The following is a 26498-nucleotide window of genomic DNA, read 5'->3' as shown; positions in this document are numbered from 1 at the left end:
TCATTCTGAAACAATGTTAATTTGCGATTTTTCCTGTCTCTAGTGATTCTCATACCAAGGATTTGTTTTGCAGCTCCCAAATCCTTCATTGCAAATGAATTTGCCAATTTTCTTTTGAGTACATTTATTCCTGCATGTTAGATCCTGCAACAAGCATGTCATCCACATACAATAACAATATAATATAGCTACCATCATTTTGCTTTTTTAGATAAACACAATGATCAGAGTGACATCTAGTATAACCTTGTTCAGACATAAACTTGTCAAATTTTAGATACCACTGCCTTGGAGCCTGTTTTAAGCCATACAAGCTCTTCTTCAACCTGCACACTAGTTACTCCTTCCCTTTCACCTCATATCCTTGTGGTTGCTGCATATATATCTCTTCCTCCAAATCCCCATGGAGAAAGGTTGTCTTTACATCTAATTGCTCAAGATGCAAATCTTCAGCTGCTACAAGACTTAAAATAGTTCTGATTGAAGTCATTTTAACAACAGGAGAATATTTCATCAAAATCAATACCTTTCTTCTGTGCAAACCCCTTCACCACAAGTCTAGCTTTGTACCTCTGTTTTCCTCCATCTTCTTCCTTCAGCCTGTAAACCCATTTATTCTTCAATGTAGTTTTTCCTACAAGCAACTTGACTAAATCCCAAGTCCGGTTATGCATTAAGGAGTCCATCTCTTCTTCCATGGCTACCTCCCACTTCTTCCTGTTTTCAACCTGCATTGCTTCTTCATAACATTCGGGTTCACCGGAATCAGTCAACAATAAATAATATAATGAAGGAAAGTATCATTCAAGGGGTCTACTTATCCTGGTAGATCTTCTAACACCACTTTCAGGTGTTTGGGGTGCCTGTTGTTGTTGTGGTGGTTGCTGTTGTTGTGGTTGTTGATTATTATTATTTTCAGGCACCTTTCCTTTTTCAGTGATTTCATCAAGAACTGTGTATTCCTTGTTTTCCTTTCCCTGTTTCTTTTCCTGCAACTGATTCTTATACAAGACCTTTTCATTGAATATTACATCTCTGCTCCTAATGATTTTGTGATTTTCATAATCATATAAGCGATAACCAAAATCATTAACACCATATCCAATAAAGGTACATTTCTTTGACTTTGCCTCAAGCTTTGTTCTATTTTCTTTATCAATATGGACAAAGGCCTCACAACCAAAAGGCTTTAAAAAGAAGTAGTTTACCTTTTTACCTGTCCATGCTTCCTCCGGAACACCACTATCCAAGGAACTTGAAGGCCCTCTGTTTATTAGATAAACAGCAGTATCTACAGCATCTGTCCAAAATTGTAAAGGCAATCCTGCATGCAATCTCATGCACCTTGCACGCTCCATGATTGTTCTGTTCATCCTTTCTGATACACCATTTTCTTGTGGTGTTCTTGGAACTGTTTTCTCTCTGCGAATTCCATGTTCTGAACAGTACCTATCAAACTCTTTGCTGCAATATTCACCTCCATTGTCTGATCTAAGACACTTCAATTTCTTTCCTGTCTCAATCTCAACCAAAGCTTTCCATTTCTTGAAAGTATCAAATACATCAGATTTATTCTTAATACAATAAATCCAAGTTTTTCTAGTTGCATCATCAATAAAAGTAACATAATAACGAGAGCCACCGAGAGATGATACCTGAGCAGGTCCCCATACATCTGTATGCACAAGCTCTAATTTTTCATTCTTCTTTTCTTTCCCAACTATGAGAAATCTGACTCTCTTCTGTTTTCCATAAATGCAATTCTCACAGAAGTCCAAATCAACATTCTTCAAACCTGGCAACAAATTCCTTAAGTGAAGAATCTTCATTCCCTTTTCACTCATGTGTCCGAGCCTATGATGCCATAATGTTGCATCTACTCCTTTGGAAGTTAAAGCATTAACAGAGTTAGAAATACTATTGCATAAATACAATGTACCAACCTTTTCGCCTTTTGCTATTACCAAGGCTCCTTTGGTGACCTTCCAAGCTTTATCTGTGAAAGTTGTCACACAACCTTCACCGCCTAACTGCCCTGTTGAAATCAGATTTTTCTTTAGATCTGGAACATGCCTTACCTCCTTTAATAGCCATTGGTTTCCATTCTGTTGTTTTACAATAACCTTACCCATTTCAACGATTTTACAGGGTTTATCATCACCCAGACGAACTTGTCCAAAATCTCCTTGAACATAGTCATGAAAGTATTTCTTATCAGGTGTGGCATGGAATGAAGCCCCTGAATCTACCACCCAGGAATCAGTAATATTTTCGAAAGAAAGAATCAAAGCATCTTGTAACACCTCACCTGTCACATTTGCTTCATGATTGTTTTCTTGTTGTGCATCTCCTTCTTTTCCCTTCCGAGATCTACAGTCTTTCTTTAGGTGTCCTTTCTTTCCACATTTCCAGCACACTATCCCCGATCTGGACTTGGATCTGCCTTTCCTTGATTTACTGCGATATCCTGAGCTCTTTCCTCTTTCCATTTTTCTTCCTCTAGACTCTGCACTCAAAGCATTTCCCGATGTCTCACCGGAGCTTTTCCGTCGCATTTCCTCGCTAAGGATAGCACCGACAACATCATCAAACTTTAAAGTACTAGATCCAGAGACGGAGTTACTAATGGCCATTACCAAACCATTCCAACTTTCTGGTAATGAGCACAAGAATAACAGAGCTCTAACTTCATCATCAAAGTTTACCCCTACAGAACTTAACTGACTTGTAATTGTACTAAAATCATTTAAATGGTTTGCAACAGATCCACCTTCCGACATATTCATATTAAATAACCGTTTCATAAGAAATACCTTGTTTGAGGCCGAGGGTTTTTCATATAGTTTCGACAACGTCTGCATCAAACCCTCTGTCATGGTTTCCTTCGAAATGTTGAAGGCGACTGATGCAGCAAGGCACAACCGTATTGTTCCGAGTGCCTTTCTATCGAGAAGGTTCCATTCTTCGTCTTTCATACCCGTCGGCATCTTTGTTTTTCCGCCCAATGGTAGGTATAGATCTTTCTGATACAGATAATCTTCCATCTGCATCTTCCACAGCGAGAAGTTTTGGTCGTTAAATTTCTCGACCCTAAACTTACCATCTTCTGCCATTGCTCCCACTCGAACCAGGAACCCTTCTTTCCTGCGAGTTTATCAGCCAAATAGACCTTCGGCTCTGATACCAGTTGTTAGAAAATTATATATTACGGAGCAATGGAACACATAAAATATTGCAGAAATATAAACACAGAAAGCGCACAAAACAAGAGAGACATAGATATACGTGGTTCACCCAGTTTGGGCTACGTCCACCCCGAACAGCCAGTCCTTCCTTTCTATTATCCAGCAAAATGAAGAGACACAACCTACAGCAAATACGCTGTAATATCCTCTGTTTTCTCTCACAGTCTCACCTCTCTGTTTCTCGCTCACAGAATACACATCTATATCTCAGCCTCCAATACAATGCCCTCATACAAAGAGAGGGGTTGCCTTCTAGGGCAAAAAACCCTAAACTAAACATAAGTTCTACCGTCAGATCATCCGCCTAATGAACGGCCCAGATTGACTAGAAATTACTATACTTTTACAAGGCAATTTTACATTTGTTTTTAGCTTTGGGGGCGCTGCCCCCGAGACCTCGCCGGGGGACCGCTGGCCCCCGGACCCCCCAGCCGGGGGGGATCGGCCCCTCCGTGTGGAGTGTACAAACTTCCTGGGGTATACATCCGGCTGAAACAAAGACCTCTGAACAATCATGCTCCACACACAACATAACAGACTTAAAAATCCATCTAATATGGCTTGGAATCATTAAATTTAAGTGCTGGTATCTACATAATATTGTGGTTTAAATTTTGGATTGGTATCTAAGAGATATAAGTCTCAACGGAAACCCATCTTGCAAGCACATGGTTGCTATTGGAACTTGACAACCTAAGTACAACCATATGACATATTTCCAGCATTCCTTCTTCATGTTTGCATATCACTGCCAGATGATTTACCTCAGCATATTAAATCTGTGGTGGTGAGATTTTCAAGTCTGGAATTTGTTCTAAATTCACAGTTCAACATAAAGGATTCATAACTTAACCATGCATCATTGACGAATAGTAATGATCTTTTATTTGTTGACCTGTGACAAGTTTAATCAGCTGGAAATTGGAGACACTAATTGAGGTACTTGAACACCAAAATCTCATACATTGATGTGAATGCTGGTATATCTTAAGTTTGCAAATCTGAAAACAACATTGTGTGGATATCATAATTTCATGGTTCAAGTGACATTTTATGCATCTTTAACACAACTTGGCAAATTGGGAATCTACATACTTAAGTTATTTATGGTTCATGTCACATTGATATAAATACACATTTGCTTCAATAAGCAATGGCTGTGACATTATTCATGAATGATTCATTTACCTACAGGTTACATTTCAAGATTTACAAATGAGTGCTTATTATGGTAAGACCAAGTGAATCAACCCTCATTTGCAAGTTTCCAGCTTTCTTGACACAAGTTCATTTCACTTGGAAATAAAAAAAGCATGTGTGTTACATTTTTGTTGATCAGACAAACATTTTGCATAATTTATCACACTCTAACTTACGGAATTTGATTGTTGGATTCACCACATTCATAAAATCAATCTAAGTTAATTTACATCCCATGTTTACAACAAACTAGATAGATTAAGGATACCCCCTGGACAAGGATTTCTCTTTTCCTTAGTCTCAATTGTGGCACAAGGCCACTGAGGTGACAGTGGGTGGCATGCTCAGTAGGTGCCTCTAGGCTCTCTTGTTTACCATTATGACTTTTCCATCTATCAAGAGTTTGAGCAGTAACAAGTACTACTTCTTACAAAAGTTTTAAGATCCAATAGTGATCCAAATATGAAGCCAAACATCTAAATTAAACTCATGAAAAGGATTACGATTAGAACCAGTGTACCATGGAGACCACAAGTGTTGACTAGCCGGGAGAGGAGTAATTGAGGGTCTCGCACAGACAAACAGTTAAATAGCAAAATCTGGAAAGGAAAAAGTAAATATTTTAAATGTTAAACTCATTTTACAAATTAACATTCATATGGCATAATAATATGAATTGTCATTGCCAATAAACAGGAAGAAAGACAAAATATCAGCAAACAAGATGAGCAAGAAGCTTACCTGTTTTGACTTCATTTTCAAATTTTCAGTACTCTGATGCTGGTGGCAAAAATTTTCCAATAGTCCACTGGAGTCAGTTTTGGTCTCGCTGATCACACCTCTTGTCTCTGGAAATGAGTGCCTCTCTTTTTTTATTGCGTGTGAAAACCACTTTGCACATACTTCCATGCTTTCTGGACTGTGTGCTCCATCCAAATAGAAAACCAACCGACCAGAATCAGCATTTCCATCTTCTTTCATATTGCAGTGTTCATTGTGCATCGTGTATGAATCAGGAATAACCTGTGCACGACCTAGAATATTGGCCATTGAAAGCCCTTCTTTGAAAGCCTCTGGCAAGTAACCTTCTTCAGTTGCCTGGAGCATGAACATCATGCCTCATGTCAGTTAGAGCCCTTTCATTTCAAACCTTTCAATAAACCATAAATTCATAAAAATAACAATCAATATTTCCAAAAAGGACACATGAACAAACACTCTCTGTCAGATTAAAATCTTCTGAATGTCCAGTTCTCCTGAGCCAAGAATGACAGAGCGCAACTGCTAGGCTTGCATTAATATATTGATGATCACCAGCCAAGCCTAGCTTCATACTTCCAAGCATTCTAGTCTCCAATGGCAATGCTACATGGAGAGGAATCTGCAACAGGCAAACAAAAAAATCATAAAATTATGCTCTAACTCAAAAATGTTTCCGAGAATGTAAAGATAGAAATCGCTCGAACAGTGAGAACATAATAAAAAGAGGTTTAACATTTCAAAACAGAAAAATGAAATTGCACTTCCATAGCTAGACATAAATAAATCTTAGTTAACTTATTTATGATATACTTGACTGGTTTTAGATAAGATGGAATTACATAAATAAGTTATGCTTAACTGGACAAGATAGAAAGACTTAAAGGCCACAGATAGAGAATATACATTTGGATCCTAAAATTGTGTCCTCCTTCTCATTTGACCATCTTACGTATCACTGATTACCATTTTTGTTAATATTCAATCACTTCGATATAAGAAAGAATCCTTAGAAACCCTCAAATGCAATGGGAACTGGTCCATTAACACCAGGGGAAAGCTCCAGCTACATCTTGGAAGATGACATGAGGGGGGAAACTAAACAAACAACAGCCTTTGAGTACCCTCCACACCACCTTAAAGTTAGAATTTTTACATTATTTATGCTCATTCTGTTTGTATTATTCTTGTAATTTAGTCAGGTGTATTTAATCTTCTTGCTCGTACAGTAAAATGTAATTCTGATGTGAAGAGTGGTCATACTCATCAAATATATGCCTGTGCATATGCGAGCCTCTCTATATTTAAGATTCCTAAACCATTATAAATTCTGATAGTTGGTTAATCATAATTCATATGGTTAAAACGTAATATTTTGAACTAGTAAGAAATTTTTGCCTTATTTTTCCACAATTAGAAGAATCACACCTAGCTCTTTCTCAATTGATATCATTTGCGTAATATAGGAACATGTAGGAAGTGTTGCCACCTCACTTGCACACCTAGGTTATCATGGGAAAAATCTTCAACCCCACAAGGTGTGATCTTGGTGGCAAACTAAGAGAAGGGACTATCACCTAATCCCAACTCTATCCGTTAAAGTTCTCTCCTAGTTAAGCTAAGGGGGGTGGTCCCTAAAGAAGGTTAGTAAAGGAAATGTGAGGTTCTAGGAGACAAAAGTTAGAAGGAGATACCTATCAAAGATGACTCAATTCCAAGATGTAAACAAGCACATAAATATATAAGTCATATTAAATGATATATTCAAAGTATAAACCAGTGCTTCAAAGTAAATGACAAGTGCTTGATCAAAATGAAATTCAAGATACAATGATAAATAATCCTGCAAAGCAAATGTTAGACCAAGATAAGTATATAAACATCACTTGCTATCTATCATAATGCTATCATGCATCAGCAAAATTGTTAGATCATAAAATCAAACAATATCAAGTTCTAAAACATATATCCATCATGGTCATAACATGTTGGCATCAACTACTTCATCATCACATATGAACACGACATCAAATATTCATCAAGAGTTAGAGTCATATGATTAGGGAAACCGACAGGTGTATCATCATACTTCAAAGATTATAATCACTACATGACTTCTTTATCATCAACCATCAAGTCAGGGCATCCAATTTTACCATATGTCATAATTACTAAGCTAACCAAGGTCAATCTGAATATCAGTCTATTGACGGCAGTGTTTTTAAAACCGGAACCAGTGACCCGACCGGTCCACCTAATGAACCAGTTTACCGACCGGAACCGGTCTAACTAGGACTGGTTTGGTCTAAACGAACCGGTTTTAGAAAAATACATTAAATAATAAATTTTTAATGAAACAAAACTATTTTTAAGATTTAAAACCATGATTCCAAGCCAATAGAGACAAAATATGCAAAGTTTGCTCATTTATATACCATGTAAAGGTGAATATATCGAAATGGCACCGAGTGCAATACATATCATCGACAAAATAGCAAAATACATAAGAAATGAGGCTCTAAATGGCCTATAAAGTCCAAAAACAATGTTGCAAGCTATGAGGCCATTGGCCTACTACAAGTCTACAGTGTACACATGATCAATCATAAAGTTCATCACCACTACTAGCCACAGGATCATCATCAAGAGCTACATAGACATCATCTGGTTCAGAGTTTGAGGATGCCTTAGCCTGATCTGCAACCTCAGTAGCAATGCCACCAATAACAATAGAAGTGGACCTAATGGAAGCACGAGTTTGTCGACCTGCACGACTAGTGCCTTCCATTGGTTATTTACCTTCTGTTGATACCGCTACTGATCTTGGTTCTGATGCTGCCACAAAATCTGCTTCATCCCCCGCTAAAGCCATGTCGATATCAAAATCAGCCTCAAACACAGGATCTTCAGTCTCCTCCACCCATTCTGATGTTGGATCAATATCGTCCAACACAATGGGATCTAGATCAGGTGTTTTGTTCATCATTTGGTTCCTCCTTAGTCAAAGGTTGTATTGCACGAACGTTGAAAACAAGATCATTTAACTGTTTTTGTTCCTTAAAGACTTGGAGAGGGCGTTTTTGGAGGGAAAGCACCCTTAATTTCCCTCTAAAACCCCTAAAATACCTTGGAAAAGCATCACTGTGGGTCCTCGGTGGGCATGGCAGGTAACTGGCTAGTTTAGGACCGATTAGACCGGTTTAGTACCAGTTAGGTCAAATTTTTCGCCACACAGCCTATTAAACCCAGTTTTTCACCGATTCCAACCGGTGGGCCTGCTAACCAGCCGGTTAGACTGGTAACCGGTTAGCGAGGCCGGTTTTTAATACTATGATTGACGGGCTAGAATTCTCTACCAACAGCAAGGGGATCTCCCCGCTGTAGAATCCCAACTAGATTCTACATCGTTTGCTTTAGGGATCCCATCTGGTATGTAGGCCCAGTTGTCATACAAGTGATTTGAGTTTGTTTCAAATGGAGATACGATACCGACTCAGTTGAACATATGGACTTCAACAAACAAAAGGAAATAACTGACGAATGTTCATAACATGAATACCAAGATCATAATTTGACAACATGAATCTCACATAAAGTAATTGTTAGCAAAACTTCAAATAAGAGCATGCCTACATAAAGAATATGCTCAACAACTATAAAGTAGTTCACAGTAACTAAGCATCTATAAGCATAAGCAAATGCATAGTCAACGATAAGATCATGCCAATATTAACAAAACAGATCATCAATACAAGCACAAAGTTAGCATATCATATACCATCCATGTGTTGCAAAACAAGATTCATATCACAGGAAGACACATGAGGAGACCATGCATCAAAGCAATGTGGAAAAAGTCGAAGTCGGGATTAATTCGGCAAGGGTCCAAAAGTTGAAAAACTCGTCAAAGTCAGGAGTTTTTTGAAAAAGTCGGCAAAAAGTCGGAAAATTTTAAAAAACACAAAATCATTCATTTTTATTTTATTTTTTTTAACATCTAGAGTATCCACAACATCAAATAAATGCATTTCCACATAAACATGTAAAGAAAGCTAATATATAATATGTATATGAAGTCTAATGCTACATCACATATCAAAATAGTGAATCAACTCCTGAATTTTGGGTCCTGTCTGAGTCTCAACTCTTGAGTCAAAATATCAACAAAAAATATAATAAATGTATATCATGAGTAATCTAAAAGTCATCAAGTAATCAGTGACTGAGATCCTCTTCCCCTTTTAATTTTTGTTTCCGCTAATTGTATTAAGAAATAAGTCATGCATTTATTCAGTAGATTTTAATCTGCTTGGGTAATAAGGTGTCAGGTGGTCGGTCCAATGAAAATTAACAGTGAGTATCACAATAGATGTGAAAATTAGCGCTTGGTGACTCCAAGCTGCTTATTTTCTGAGAAAACAGTAGATGTCAGATTACTAACCTAGCCTTGGCATCTATTATTCAAAAACTCTTGGAGTTAACATCCACTTCTGATACATAACCTTTGCCCACATTTACAGGGAGTTCACCACTAAAGAAGATTCTCCTTCCAAACTTGCTCTCATTGCAGGAAGGATCTTTGTTGTCACAAGATTTCACAGGTACTTTGTTCCTGTCTGAAAAATGGGCTCTTTTTTGAGGCACTGGTTTTGTTTTTTTGGACAGGTTGTTGCTATTTGATCTTCATGACCTCCTCTTTGTTGTTTCTTCTGGAAGCATTCAATAACTGTAACAATGTTTTTGATGGTGTGGGGTTCTTTCTACGGAAGACTGTTGTATGCCTGTCCTTTTGGTACTTTTGTAATCTTTTGAAGGGGCAGTGGCTGTTAGAGTCTGGATCACTGAAAGCCTGGAGGCTTAGCCAATGCATACTTTGCTTTCTAACTAGAAATATGAAGTATAAAGATTTGTTTTTCCTTGGAAAACAAAAACATATCTTAACCTCAAAACTAACAGATTACAAATGAGACTACTATGCTCGCAAGAAGTATGACAAACAATACAATGCAATAACTTGAAAATGCATGAATAGAAGCTTCAATTTACAATTTTTCACCTTTGCGGCCTCTTTATCCGCAGCCTGGGAAGGGAGGCAGACTTTTTGGGTTGACTCCCGAGCAATGGCTATTAGAGTCTAGATCACTGAAAGCCTGGAGGCTTAGCCAATGCGTACTTTGCTTTCTAACTAGAAATATGAAGTATAAAGATTTGTTTTTCCTTGGAAAACAAAAACATATCTTAACCTCAAAACTAACAAATTACAAATGAGACTACTATGCTCGCAAGAAGTATGACAAACAATACAATGCAATAACTTGAAAATGCATGGATGGAAGCTTCAATTTACAGTTTTTTCACCTTTGCGGCCTCTTTATCCGCGGCCTGGGAAGGGATGCAGACTTTTTGGGTTGACTCCCGATTAAATCGGGAGTACAAGGAAAAAATCGAGATTTTTTCCTTTGTGAAAAAGTCGGGGGATTAAATCGTTTAGTTCAAAAAATCGCGTTTTTAGGATTAAATCGGGATTTTTTCCAGACTTTTTCCACACTACATCAAAGAACTTATAGGAACCTTCGATCCATCAAGCAAATAATATCCATGGTATCACAGCACAACGCACTCATCCAATCGAATAGTGGAAAACAACTATTACTCCTTGTATATATTAGAAGAGCACAAGTCCTCTCAAACCAATATGTCCCAAAATAAGTCCCAAGCTAAAAGTCCCTTTTACAATATGCCATGAGGGTGTATTTATAAAAAAGAGAGGGACTCTTGGACTACCTCACGACCTTTAGATTTCCTCGTTACTCTTCATATTCTATTACTATCCTATTCTATTCTAATTTGCTAATTACACAAAAATAAGCAAATTCTATCCTAACAACTTGACAATAGATGGTTCTGGGATCTCTAGGTGGAGTTGCTCGACTAGATAAGTACGCCAAAGCTTGTACTCAGCCGCTATGGGAGCTATTTGCGGTTTTTCCTCATCATGTTTGTGTAGGCATTTGAGGGCGTCCGGGATGAGAGTGCTTCTTTTGGTGTTCACTTGATTGGCTAGGGTCACCAGCTTTGTATACATCCTCACCGGTTCCACCACATACCGTGTGATATTTTCCTTTGTAACTGGTAGGTTGTCTGAGTGGGCATCTTGCTTGTATGTGTCAACAAACGCCTGGACTTCCTGTGAGATGTCTTCCTGCTTCCTCACCTGCCCGATTTCTTCAATAGATGGAATCCCATGATTCTCGATCATTGACTCCAAACCACTGAAAAGGTTCCTGTAAGAAGCCAATACCCTATCCACATCTTTGGATAGCTTGTCTCTTGATTGGATCTTGATGCGGAGCTGGACTTTGGCATTTTGCGTGGTGATCCAGTCCTTTTTCGAGACTACTGTCGGTGCACTTGGATACTTGGTGGACCACTCATGGATGTTATCCAACACTGTAGCAACCTCCTTTAGCATGGCAGACGTTTCCTTTGTGTTGGTTTGTATGGCCAAGATTGGGGCTACCGTATGGTGTAGTTTCGACATTTCTTCATAGACCATCACCATGGCTTCACTAAGAGTTTCAACCTCATCCTTGATTGTAACCTGTAGCTCCTTTGTACTGGAGTGTACCAAGCGGAGGGCCGCATTTTCTTCTTCTGCCTTCTTTCTATCTTCTTCTGCTTTAGCGGCCTTCTGCTCTGATGCATAAAGCTTGTTCTGGAGTTCTGCGATTTGTTTACTCATCCTGGCAACATTGTGTTCAGTCGTGGTCACAAATGCAGTCCTGACTGAGGTGATCATCTCAGGGTTAACTATAGTGTCAGGAACAATTTCTTTTGCTATTGTCACCGATAGGGGTTTTGTAGGGTTTCTAGCATAACACTTCCTCCTTTCCTACATGATCTTGAAGCTAACCTGATCAAAAGTGAGCTTGGTGAGATCCAACACTTCCTCTTCCTCTTCTTCTTGAATGCCTAGCTCCTTGAGAGGGAGATGTCCTCCAGTGAGGGGAATAGATGGGGGAACATCTAATGTTGACGGCTCAACTTGCCCGAAGTCATGTGGAGTTGCCTTACCGACTTCTTCTTATTCTCTCTTCCTTCTTTCCTCCTCTTCTTTGCCCTTTTCTTCTTCTTCCTTCTTCCTCTGCTCTTCCTCTAGTCGCTTCTTCTCCTGCTCTTCTTGCTCTTGCTTCCTCCTAAGTTTCTCAACCTGCCTGCGTATCTCCTCCTGTTCCTTTAGTTCTTGCTCTCGTTTCTTCTCCTCTTCTTGACCCTTGGCCCTCTACTCTTCCTATTCTTTTAACTGCTTTTCTTCTAGCTGCTTCTTTCTTTCTTCCTCTTCTTTCCATTTCCTTTTCTCAAGCTGGTCTTCGGAGTGCTGGCACTCGAATCTTGCAACTGTTTGATCTCTTCTCTTTTCCTCTTGAGCTCTTGCTTTTTCTTTTCCAGGGTTGCATTCCTCTGCTCTAGTGTTTCATTATCCCCAACTGCTTCCTAATCACTCAGGGAATCCTCTACCTCTTTCTCATTTTGCTTCTTGAGTTTCCCAGTGGCCTTCTGCTTCTCCTACTTTCTTTTCAAAGTAGATGACCTCTCCCGTAGGCTCACATTTTCCTCGGAGTGTTCAAGCTTCTCATCATCCTTTGCTTGTTACTCGCTGGGACTGAGCTCCCTAGTGGCATTGTACCAATTTCTAATCCCATCTTCATGATCCTACCTGGAATGTGGGTATGACCAATTGAAATTAGCCCTTTTGCAATGAGCTGCCATGACTTTATCGAGATCATACGTACGATGGTTCAAGGTCACAAAATGACATCCTTTAAAGCTTTAGCCTCTACCTCCACTTCCTTGAAGTTTTCCACCATGTAGGCTCCGATAACAAGAGGGAATGCAGGCCATGGTTTCTTCTTCCCCTTGCTCAATGTCTTCGAGAAACCCTGTGTCATTTGATAGCATACTTCCTGCAGGAGCACCTTTTCTCTTCCGAACCAAAGAAGTGCATATAGGGTCTTGTAGGAGCCAAAGACCCTAATAAATGTTTGCTCTTGGATTGAGAACCAATGCGCCACCTTGACGATGGTTTCCATGGCTCTCTTTGACATACAAGGTGGTTCTTCCCCGAAAAGCAGTTGATATAATGGGGCAATAAATGATTCAAAGATAACATCGAGCATACACTTATAGCCGAGGTTCCAAAAAATCTTGTAGTGGTAGTGTACTAGATCTGCTACAGCCATGTTCTAGTTGTAGCTCCAGTTGGTGAAGTGGCACCTTGCACAGACCGCGTCATGGAGATATGAGGCCATATAGAACTCTAGTGGCTGGTCTAGGTCAGGATGCTTAGCTGCGATTATGTTCGTTCTCAGGGTTGAGACGAGGATGTTGGCACACTTGAAAACTGTACCCCGGGTAGCGACAGCATACATGATGGGGACCCATGTCCCATGGAACACATCACAATCTGCTCTTTCATACAATCGGTTCATCATGGCGGCAATCAGCTGATAAACCTTCTTTAGTCCGTATGTCCTGTATATCTGGTCAGTTCTAACCCAGAATTTGGATAGGCCTTGGCACCATTCCCTGAGAATCTCCTTGGTAGGGATCACAAAGCCAAAGAGCAACCGGGTGTTCAAGGACTCCTCCTTCTCAGGCAACCTGTAATATGCAGCAAAATTTGTGGAGGAGATAGTTGCGATTGGAGAGCCAGCGTGATCCCTCGCCACCCATTGATCTGTGTTCGTGCTCCGTATGATCCAATCAATTGTCTCAGCGCATGGGAAGACTGGAGGATGTGATGCCACTTTGTGAAGCTTCGACCTCTTCACATTTATATACACCAGGAAGTCCTCCTAGTCCTCTGGGATGTCTTGTTTGGAGAACTTTGCGTAAACATCATACCAAGAGGACTTGATACTTTTGTTGAAGTTGCAAGCGGTATCCCTGTAGATGGGGAGTACTTCGTCCTAGTGATCCTCCTATGAACTGCTTCCAGAGCTCCTGCGGGTAGATTTTGTCACCAGGGGTTCCATCTTGTCTTCGAAGGAGGAGATCAAGATGCACTCGAGATCAATGTCACCTGGCATATCAAATAAATAGTCCCACGATGAGAGAGACGGCATGAAAATAAAACCTTAGTGACAAGTACAAACTTATAATTTTCAGAACCCAGGAGAAGGCCTTTTGGAAGGTCGCAAGGTCGCAGGGATCAAGAAGTCGCGTGGTTGAGCGTGCGACCTAACAACTTAGCAGGCTAGACATTAGGTCGTTGGGGTCAAGCAGGTTGCAGGGTCGCGGAGGTCACAAATGTCGCAAGGTCACGCAAGTCGCGAGCTCATGCTCGTTTGCCTATCGCGATTTTCGTCCATGCGCCTGCTTCCTTGGGTGATTATGAGAGGTGGAAAGAGGCTTAGGATGGGTTCTTGGGGCTTCTTAGGGGCAAGTGGCTTGGTTCTCAGGGGAAGCAAGTTAATTTGGGATGAATATGGCCACAAAACATGCTCAGGGAGGCTCATGAAAACAAAAATAACTTGGCAAGGGTTTTTGGTTAAAGTGAGACCGAAACATGGATAAAAACCTTTGAGTTTGGAATTTGCAAGGTCAGGGCAGAAGAGGAGGACAAATGGCGGAAAGAAATGATTGTCGAGGAAGGGGAAGAGTCACCTACCTGGCAAGGTCACACACTCTATCTAGTCGCTCAGCTTCCCCATCCTTCGTGCAACCAAAGCGAGTTGTTCAAATGGTCGATCGAGGCCAATATTTATAATTTTGGTCGCACATGTGGGGGTCGCAGGGGTCGCACTTGCTTGGCTTCAGGCGTTTGCGGCCTCGCGACCTTGCGACTTAGCGACCTCAAGGGTTTGTTGAGTCACATGCGTCGTGAGGTTGCAATTATGTGCCTCTGATGCATTTACGACCTTGCGACCTCGTGTGGGCAATGTTGCACGAAGCGCCCCCCCCCCGGCGGTTCCAAGCCTCGAAGCGCGTCCCGTATGGAAGCGCGCTTCGTACGGCACTTCGGGCCTTAAAAGCGTGGCGCTTCGGAGGAGGAAGCGTACGCTTCGGGAAGGAGGCCGCGCGCAAGGCAAAAAAAACAAATTTTTTTTTTTTTTTAATTTATGTTAACTTAGCATAAAGGGGGTGGGTTAGGGTGAGGTTAGAGTGAGATTAAGGTGAGGAATGAAAATAATAAAGCCCCCATTTATTCCTCATTTTCTCACTTTGAGTTTATGAGAGTTGGAGAAGAGAAGAGAGGAGAGGAGAAGAGAAGAGAGGAAAGGAGAGGAGAAGAGAGGGGAGCTTGGAGGAGGAGCTTGGAGCAAGAGCTTGGAGGACTTCATCTACAAGAGCTAAAGAGGTAAGTTCAAACCCCAAACTCCCTCATTTTTTTGACAATTTTTTTGTATTTTTCCCTCTCCTACTCTTTCCCATTGTTTCTACTTGCTCCTTTACTTACAGGTTGTCCACCACCTATATCCATATTCCAAGATGGTGTTCTTTTGGCTTCTATGTATCATTCCACTCTTGGTTTTAATGATGGAAAAGGGGAATAGGAATAGAAGGGAAGAAACACAAGAGGACAGTGGTCCCAATATGAGTGACCCAATGTATGATGAGGAGGAAGGGGATGAACCTGAAGAGGACACTGAAACACAAGATGGGAAAGCTACATCAACACCTTTGTGGAACTATGTGACCAAACTTGATGGGGGAAAGGGTGGTGGATCTTACAAATTTGTGTGCCCTCATGGTTGTCATGAAGGAAAACCATATTGTGGTTCATATACCCGTCTGAGGAGGCATCTTTGTGGGGTGCTGGACAGTGATGAAAAAAAGGGTCCTGTGGGGGTACAAATTTTCCCAAACATTTCAACTGAAGGAAGAAGAAAATACATCCAAATAGAGATGGCTGCACAACAAAAAAACAAGAAACAAAGAACTCATTCTGAATCAAGTGCAACCTCTAAATTTGGTAGCTTCTCATCTCCTCATGGTACTTCTACAAGCTCTGGAGGTAGAAGAACAATAGGGGATTTCCTTAATGTTGTTGGGAGGGATGATGTGGATGGAAAGATAGTCCGTTTTCTTTGTTCTTGCGGTGTACCATTCAATGTGCTTTGCTCTCCCTATTGGCATGAAATGGTAAAGGCCATCAATGAAGCCCCAAAAGGATACAAGGCCCCCAACTATGAGAAAGCTAGAACAGTGTTATTAGAAAGAGAAAAAGCTAAGGTTCAAAGAGCTTTGACACATTTTACAAATGAGTGGGTAGATTCTGGGGTATCCATTGTATCAGATGGGTGGACAAATATTAGAAACCAACATTTGATAAATGTTCTTGGTGTTTCTTCTAGTGGTGCAGTATTTATTACATGTCATGCCTCCTCCTCCATCACTACATCTGCACAAAACATTGCAAATCTCCTATTGAAATCAATCAAAGATGTTGGTCCGAATAATGTGGTTCAAGTGATCACAAATAATGCAGCAAATTGTAAGGCAGCAGGAAAAATTATTGAGCGTACTCATCCACACATCTTTTGGTCTGGGTGCCTGGTTCACACATTAAACCTTTTGATGCATGATATTGTGAAGCACAAAAAATGTGGGTGGATTACTAAGCTTTACAGGAGAGGGAAGCAGCTCATTAAATTCATCACAGGGCATACAAGGGTAAACTACTTCTATGGCACTTACTCCAAGTTGCAGTTGCTTAAAATTGCAAAGACAAGATTTGCTAGTTATTACCTCACCTTTAGGCGGCTAGTGAAGGTAAGACAAGCTTTAACTAATCTGGTGTGTGCTGAAACATGGGATGAAATTAACACTGACATAGATGGTGCTAATGCAGTCAAGGACACTGTTCTTGACAGTTACTTTTGGTCACAGGTTAAATATGTTTTGCAATTCACCAAACCAATTTATTACATGATCAAGTTTGCAGATTCAGATCGACCAGTAATTGGGGAGGTGTATAAGCAAATGGATAGCATGTTGGGGCAGATTAAAGACATTGTTGAGCCTAGAGATACCACCTTGTACAATTATATTCGTGTAGAGGTGCAAAACCAATGGGAAATTCTAAATGTTCCATTGCATGCATTGGCATATGTTTTGACACCTAAATACTATCATCCATCATGGCTTTCAACACCAGCACCTAGGGGGGGAAGCAAGAGAAAACCACACCAAGATCAAGAGGTTCACAGAAAATATATGGCTGCATTGAGTAAATTAATCCCTGATGAGGAGGAAGTTGCATTGGTACGGAGACAGGTGAGCAACTATACGCTTAACACTAGTCCATTTGGGAGCATGCATGCAATTAAAGATCGAGAGACTTTTTCTTCTCTTGAGTGGTGCAACATGCATGGAGGGGGTACTCCACTTCTACAGGCTTTGGCATTGCGGGTGCTATCACAGGTGGTAAACACTTCTTCTGCAGAGAGGTGTTGGAGCTCTTATTCTTTCATCCACAGTGTTAAAAGGAACAGGTTGAGTTTAGACCGGGCAGAGAGCTTGGTTTATGTTCATTACAACTTGTGATTGTTGTCCCATTACTGTGAAGATGCAAAGTCTAATAAAGACCTGTTGATTTGGGACAAGAATCTAGAGGAGCCCAATTTGGAGGATGGAGTGTTACGATTAGAGCAATTAGAGGATGCTCTTATCCAGGTATGTCCATTGTGGTATGAATTTTCCAATTTTTCCTTATAAAGCATTTCTCTAATTCATGTTTGTAATTTTTTTGTTAACTAGTGTTTTTTTTTTTGCATGAATTTTTGAGCGATTCCAGGATGATGATGATCGTGTTGATATGCCACACCCACCCCCATCTGGTCCCTTGGTTCCTAGGTTCCATGGTTCAACACCAACAGCAGGGGGTTCTTCTTCATCAATTACAGTGCCACAACTTCCACCGGCACCATCTTCTTCATTGCCACCACGTGGAGGCCCCCGCCCGCCGACACGTTCTCTTCGTGGTGGAAGGAGGAGAGATTAGTAGATATATTCACAATCTACTACTTTTTGTCATAGATTACTCATTAGACTTGTAGGCTTGTGAATTTGAATTTTGAACCCTTTTTGTCTTGGCGGTGACCAAGTGACATATTTTGTAAACATTATTATTTGAATTTTGGACATGACAAATGTTGACAGTTGCTCACTTGCTAGATAAATCATAATATGCTCTATGTTTTATGTTTTATAATATGCTTAAATGTTTAATGTTTTATAATATGCTTAAAAATTTGATGTATGTTTGTAATAGCTAGAATATAGATGATTGTTGTACATACTCGTAACTACAATGGAATCATGGATGTCATATCTATCTTGATTTATGCATATATATGCATGTTTTCATGTCTTCTACAATTAATTTGCTATTTGGGATGTTTGTTTTGAGTATAAATGCAAAAAAATGTGTAACAATATATATATATATAATATAGCAGACGCTTCCGCGGACACTTCTCTTCCTAGATTTTTGGAAAATGACGCTTCCGCGTCCCCGCTTCCAAAAAAACGCTTCCGCTTCGTGCAGCATTGCATGTGGGTCGCTAGGTCGCATTTACGTGACTGTGAGGCCTTTGCGACCTTGCGACTTGGCAACTTGGTGGGTCACGTGGGTCGTAAAGTCACATAGCTCACACGATATACTGAATTTTTCCCTTGTGACCATGCGACTTCACGACTTAGAGAGGTCACCTAGTCGCAAAGGTCGCATAAGGGAACAAGTCGCAAGTTTTCACTGCGACTTAGTGACTAGACTTGATCATGAATTTAGTTAGGTTGCAAGGTCGCAATTTTGGCTTATGAGGCAAAGACTCAGGCTTTTGAAACCTTTTCAGGAGTTAGTTTTGTGGGATGAAGGGGGTTCATGGCTTCCAAACAAACTCTGAGAACCGGCGACATCTATAGGAATGGTATAGGGGCTCCGATATTTTGAAGGGTCTGAAATTTTGGAGGAGTTGTTGTAGCAGCTACAACACAATCTTATTGTTATACTTCTATCATCATGGTTATCATGCTTATCACAAGCATTAACAATCCAATCAAACTACCATATACCAAAAACAATGAGCTAGCCTTCTTATGAAATCCAGCATGTCCAAGATGTGAGATGCTTTAACAAATATCAAGTATAACAATATATCAAGAATCAATATTTCTATGTAGCTTTACCATGACTTAAATAGAATGTAAGATACTTGTCCAATACCAAGTGTACCAATATATCACATGTACCATAATTCTGTTGAGAAATGGCAACAAGAAATTCCAGTTTAATTTGTCCTTGAATTAAACTGTAAATTAAAAACGAATTACATTCTCATAAACTTGTTGTAAATAGTTAATTAATTTTAATTGACTTAATTAGCTTAGGAATTTCGAGTTGGAAGTCTTTCTGTAGTCATGTATATGTTCTCCCTAAATTTTATGAGTCCAGGATGAGTTTATTTGAGTTGTAATCAGATAACTCAGTTGGACTGAGTTATAGATAGTTAAATTAGTTCTAACTGTTTGTGGAACTAGTAGGGATCTAGTAGTTAGTTGGTGAACTGGTGCATCCTCAGGTGCTACTCCAGCTAACTGAAGATTCCCTCATGAGAAACTCATGCATGTCAGTTCAAAGAAAGACCCAATTGAGACTAGAGTTCAGGGACAATGTACTATCAATTGTAGAGTGATCTGAGTTGTACAGGTCATGCATGCAATCAGGAAGAGGACCTAGTTTGGATTGCGCAGTTTTGAGGAAGGATTTACCACATTAAATATGGGTTGCTTCTCACAGGAATTGCACAAGGAAATAAGGGCTCAGCAGGCAACAGAAATTGGCTAAGTGTTGTTCAGTGCGAGCTGGTGAGGCAAAGAGTTGATCATACTTGTGCGGAATTTTTCTTGTCAGAACAAGCTTTGTATTATCACTTAGAATTCTGATTAATGCAATAAATAATCAGGGTTTTTAGCAGTGGCTTTCCCCAGAGAAACAATTGTGTTATGTGTCTTTGATTATCTTCCTCTTATCGACTATTGTTTTCATCGATTCTTGGTTTCCGTTGTTTAAAGAGTAGAGTAGATTCTTTTCTTGTGTTTTAGTACATTACATGAGATGTGAATCTACAGGAAAATCTACATGGTATCCGAGGCGAAGACAGTATACTAGAGGATATTTCAAAGTTTTGAGTTTTTGGTTACAGGTGAAATTCGAATTTGCAATACATACTTCAGGATCGGCAGATGGTGTTCTACAGTTTGCGGCTCGAGTATGCCTTGGAAGGCAGCTCGAATAATATAGATTGGAAGGACATAATGGAGGTTGTGCTGGAGGATAATGGCTTGAAGGAATTCGTTGATCAAGACATTCCTAAGCCAGCAGCATCGGATGCACAACGTTTGGTCAAATGGAAGAAGTGAGTGGTGAAGGTGATGCGAATAATCCTTCAGGGAGTTCGAGACCACATTGTCTCGAGTCTCCATGGGAAGGAAACATCGTATGCTATGTGGAAAGTATTGACAGACCTCTTCCAGAACAACAATGACCATAGGAAGTTGGCACTAAAAGACAAACTTTGAAAAATCAAGATGGAGAAAGGCGAGAGGATTCCAAAATACTTGACCAAGTTCACTCACTGCCTGATGAGCTTGGAAGTGTTGGAATAACCTTTGTTGAGGATGATATGGTGAGCCTAGCTCTCCTACGCCTTCCTAAGAGTTGGAATAGTAATCAGGACTCTGTGAATCGAAGGGAAAATCTGCCAGATTGGGAACGACTATGGTCAGATTTGATGCAGGAGGAAATCACAAGGAACACCAGAGATGGTTCCATATCAAAGATTGATGATGAGGAAAATTGTGCCTTAGCGAGTAAGGCAAGGAAAGGGAAAGGGAAGGCATCCCATTCCAAATCAGATTCTTGCCATGGAGGTAAGAAGAAAGACATGACGAAAGTTAAGTGCTTTCATTGTCACGAGCTGGGCCATTTTGCTACAAATTGTCCGCTCAAGAAGTCCAAGAAGTCCTCAGGAGGAGCGGCGGGTCGGGCTTTGGCCTCTCAATTCGAATTGGACTTTACTCTCATTCAATGCATTTTGTCATCAATGATGGGTAGTGTATGGTACCTTGACAGTGGAGCTTCATTCCACATGACTGGTAAAGAGGATTTGTTCAGTGACCTGGAGGAGAAGGATCTACAGATGCATATCGAGATGGGTGACGACAGGAGGTATAGTGCTACTAGATTGGGCACGATTACTTTTCAGAGGGATCAAGGTGCTCCTCTCACCTTAAGGGATGTTATGTATGTGCCTGGGTTGAAGAATTTATTATCTATCGCCATGCTTGAGGATACAGGCTATGATGTGATCTTCTCAAAAGGAAAGGTGTTCCTTCGATACATAGCCACAGGTCAAGTAAAAAAGATAGGGATTCGAGTTAAGAATCTCTATAAGCAGGATGTAGAGGATTATGTTGCTTTGAGCACAAAAGAAGAGAAGGTGCAGAGTCAAGATGTTGGCGAGTTGTGGCACAAGCAATTGGGCCACTTGCATCATGGGGCTTTGAAAATCATGCAGCAGATCTCTACTGGTCTTCCCAAAGGTATGCTAGAGCAAGTTGATAGATGCAAGGGGTGTACTTTGGGAAAATACACCAAGGCTTCCTTTCACGACAGAGACAACCAAGTAGAGGCGATTCTAGAGCGAGTCCATTCAGATGTGTGTGGATCGTTCTCGACAACATCCACAGCCAAACACAAGTATTATGTTATATTTGTTAACGACTTTTCTCGAAAATGTTGGATATTTTTCATGCAGAAGGATCAAACTTTCACAAAGTTTTGTGAATTTAAATCATTGGTTGAGAAAGAGTCTGGCAAGAAGGTTAAAGCTCTAAGGAGTGATAACGGTGGTGAGCATGTCTCAAATGAGTTCGAAAAATTTTTGTGCAACAGAAGGGATTAAACGGGAGTTGACAGCACCCATAGCCCACAGCAGAATGGGGTGGCCGGGAGGAATAACAGAAGCATTGTAGGGGCAAAACGAGCGATGTTGCATGATTAGGGCCTACCACTACACTTGTGGGCTGAGTCATGCAACACAACGGTTTATTTGCAAAAGTGTAGCTCACATCAAATTCTTGGGATGAAGACACCAAAGGAGGCTTATTCCGGTAAGAGACCAGATGTTGGTCACTTCAGGATTTTTGGGTCATCGATATATTGCCATGTGACCAAAGATGCACAGAAGAAGCTTGAGCCGACAGCAGAGTTGGGGATATTTGTGGGGTACACTGATACACCTCACAACTATCGAGTGTACTTGTCGACCAGTAGGATGACAGTGGTTCGCAGGGATGCCAGATTCGATGAGGAGAAGGCCATGCAAGTTTCCCTTGAGAGGGAGCTTGAGCTACATGGAGTTGAGGAGCTTTTAGCTCCTAAGGTTGAGGAGTCTCAAAATGATGTGGAGCAGCCACATTCAAAGGATCCGGGATTGGAGACATCCACTCATGCAGAGTCTTCCATAGATGGGAGAAACCGCACCAGAGAGGCTGACAAGTTATTGCATGATGCACGGGAGAATGTGGGAGCACCCACATCTCAGTGCAAGCAGAGGAGGTCACCTGAGAGGTACCCTGGATACATGGCTCTTATGAGTGGATATGTTGAGACAAAGCCATCTTCCTTTGAGGAAGCAGTGCAGTAGTCGGTTTGGGTTGATGCCATGGTGGAGGAGTATGAATCCATAGTTTGTAACAGTGTTTGGGATGTGGTCCCAAGACCGGAGGACAAGTCAGCAATGAGGTCTTGATGGCTTTACAAGGTAAAGCAAGCTGCAGATGGTAGTGTGGAGAAGCATGAGGCCAAGTTTGTGGCATGTGGCTTTCATAGGTAGAAGGGATTGACTATGATGAGACCTTTGCTTCTATTGCAAGGTACTCATCAATCAGATCTATATTGGCACTATTAGCATAGATGGGTTGGAAGATACATCAGATGGATGTAAAGACAGCCTTACCTAATGGCACGATTGAGGAAGAGGTGTACATAGAGCAGCCTGAAGGTTTTGAGACCTTTGACCATGAGTCGCATGTGTATTGGCTCAACAGGGCGTTGTATGGGCTGAAGCACACACCACATGCTTCGTACACCAGGATCGATAGCTACTTCATCAGGTTGGGCTTCAGCAAGAGTGACGCGGATGCAAATCTGTACCACATGGTGGTGGAAGGTAAATTGATCATCATTGTGTTATATGTCGACGATTTCATTTTGATAAGTGATGATCAGTTGATCAAGTCATCCAAGGAGGACCTTGCAAGATAGTTCGAGATGAAGGACATGGGGCTCATGCATTAATTTATGGGCATGGAAATATGGTAGGGTGATGGGGAATTGTTTGTGTCTCAAGGCAAGTATGCCATCGAGATATTCAGAAGGTTTTTTATTTAGAGCAACAAACCCATGGAGGCTCCTCTAGCAAGTAAATGGAGGAAAGAGGATGTTACTTCAAGGGAAGTAGCGAAAGCTACTACTTACAGGCAGCTTGTGGGTTCACTCTTGTACTTGGTGAACACGCAACTGATATGTGCTATGCAGTTAACCAACTTAGTCAAGCAATGCTTAGGACTACCAAGTTGTATTGGAAGGTGGCAAAGCATGCATTGAGATACCTCAAGGGAACTACTCAGTATGGATTATGATACAGACGGATAGAGGGAGTGAAGCTTCAAGGCTTCACCGATGTAGATTGGGCAGGGAGTCCATCCAACAGGAAGAGCACATCAGGAGGGATCTTCATTATTGGGTCAACAGCTGTTTCTTGGTACAACAGGAAACAGAGATCGGTTGCACTCAATTCAGCAGAGGCAGAGTACATGGCTGCAAGTCAAGCAACATGTGAGGCCATTTGGATGAGGAAGATTCTGGTTGGTTTGTTTGGCCAGTAGATGGATCCAACTGTGATTTACTGTGATAATCAGAGTTGTATCACTCTCTGAAAATCCAATTTTTCATGATCGGTCCAAGCATATTAATATTCGATATCATCATCTCAGAGATTGTGTATTGAGGCAGATTATGTTGTTGGAATACATTCCCATGGAGGAGAAAGATGCTAACATTTTGACAACGGCATTGCCAAGATGTAAATTCGAGTTTCACAGAGATAGGATCAGCGTAGCTGATAATCCCTTTCTTGTTGAGAGGGAGTGTTGAGAAATGGCAACAAGAAATTCCAATTTAATTTGTCCTTGAATTAAACTGTGAATTAAAATTGAATTCTATTTTCATAGCAACTTGTAAATAGTTAATTAAGTTTAATTGACTTAATTAGTTTAGGAATTTCGAGTTGGAAATTTTCCTGTAGTCATGTATATGTTCTCCCTAAATTTTAGGGGTCCAGGATGAGTTTATTTGAGTTGTAATTACATAACTCAGTTTGATTGAGTTATAGACAGTTAAACTAGTTCTAACTGTTTGTGGAACTACTAGAGGTCTAGTAGTGAGTTGGTGCACTCATGCATCCTCAGGTGCTACTCCAGCTAACTGAAGATTCCCTCATGAGAAAATCATGCATGTCAGTTCAGAGAAAGACCCAGTTGAGACTAGAGTGCAGGGAGAGTGTACTATCAATTGTAGAGTGATCTGAGTTGTACAGATCATGCATGCAATCAAGAAGAGGACCTATTTTGAATTGCACAGTTTTGAGGAAGGATTTCCCACATTAAATATGGGTTGATTCTCACAGGAATTGTGCAAGGACATACGGGCTCAACAAGCAGCAAAAATTGGCTCAGTGTTGGTCAGTGCAGGCTGGTGACGCAGAGACTTGACATACTTGTGTGGAATTGTTCTTGTGAGAACAAGCTTTGTATTATCACTCAGATTTATGATTAATGCAATAGATAATCGAGGTTTTGAGCAGTGGCTTTCCCCAGAGAAACAATTGTGTTATGGGTCTTTGATTATCTTCCTCTTGTCAATTATTGTTTTCATCGATTCTTGGTTTCCGTTGTTTAAAGAGTAGAGTAGATTCGTGTCTTGTGTTTTAGTACATTACATGAGCTATGAATCTCCAGGAAAATCTACAAAATCAAACATACTTTCATATGTATGCAAGATCCATTTGAAGGTGATATTACCTTTCCATCCAATATTGCAACTGAAACATAACATTGAAGCAATACACCATACATACCTTGTGGTATTCAAATACTTGTGCACCTTCTTATATGACATTGGCGGCTGGAGCACATTGTCGACTTTTCACATGTGCCTCTTCTTTTTCCATTACTAGCTCTTCTCTTCATGCACTAATCATCTTTCCTGCACCTCAAATGATCCTCAAGAAGGATTCATTTATCACATCTTATCAAGAGGTTAAAAGTATCCAGATACTAAAATATACATGCAGGAAGTATAATCAATGATCCCATCAATAAATCTAAAAGAGAGTAAAGACACAAAAGAGTAACATAAATTGAAAAGAGTACTTATCTTCAATGAGAGGTGATCATGTAATATCCCGAAAGGGAAATTTTGCAAAATTTTCAACAAAATTCTTCACAAAGAAATTTCATCATCCAACATAAGATTGCCATGTAAAATAGAACAAATAAAGTGTTGCAACTAAATAATATGATGGGCAGAAATAATCTTAGCTTTATTATAATAGATAAAATGGGGTTACATGTACATACAACTAATATCACTGAGATGAAAAGTTGGCCTCAAGAATCTGCCCCAGTGTTGCACTTGCCCTCCAAAACTGAACTGAAATGCAAATACTAAGCTCTCATGTGAATCCTAGATGGATTCAGCAAGGGAAGAGTTGGGCACTGGCCCACTCTCACTAAATCACCCTAGGGTTTTCGTCCTGGGGCTAACGTTGACTGGGAACTCTTGGTTCTCCAAACCTCTCCACAAGAAAAAGACTCAACTCCAAGATGTCTCCAAATGATCTCCTCCTCTTTTATAGATCTGATGAACCCCTCTAGAAGCCTTTATTTTATTATTATTTTAATCACTTGATACTTTTCCCCTCCTTTTATTTTAGATAAAATACCTTTTTAATTTGGGAAAATGGTAGATTGGCCACCATCCCACCTCAAGACACTAAAAGTCACTTCTTACCATCCCATTATGTGGGTCTTCTCGTCCCGGTTCCAACGAGCTATTATATTGAGGTATTCCATCAAATATTCCTCCCGAAATGCCACCTCAAGTGCAATTAATTAAGTCAAGCCCATTAATAACCCTGTTTTATGAAAGTTGTCTGAAAGCAA

At 40.4% G+C, this 26498-nt stretch overlaps 1 protein-coding gene across 1 annotated transcript in view; it reads right to left on the bottom strand.

Moving 5' to 3' along the window:
* Positions 1 to 4906: 4906 nt before the first annotated feature.
* The window catches only part of LOC149140003 (uncharacterized), a 349910-nt gene continuing 328318 nt past the window's right edge, over positions 4907 to 26498 (bottom strand). Inside the window, exons 15-17 of the mRNA XM_089450875.1 lie at positions 5662 to 5826; positions 5187 to 5543; positions 4907 to 5044 (exon numbers count right to left, since the gene is read on the bottom strand). Coding sequence (XP_089307001.1) covers positions 4922 to 5044; positions 5187 to 5543; positions 5662 to 5826 — 645 coding nt within the window. The 3' untranslated portion in view covers positions 4907 to 4921. The remainder of the gene's footprint in view (positions 5045 to 5186; positions 5544 to 5661; positions 5827 to 26498) is intronic.

Source organism: Pinus tabuliformis, chromosome X, assembly GCF_031772625.1.
Source record: "Pinus tabuliformis cultivar Carrire ecotype Pingquan chromosome X, CPIR1, whole genome shotgun sequence".
Classification (NCBI taxonomy): Eukaryota; Viridiplantae; Streptophyta; class Pinopsida; order Pinales; family Pinaceae; genus Pinus; species Pinus tabuliformis.
This window is presented reverse-complemented; position numbering and strand designations above follow the sequence as displayed.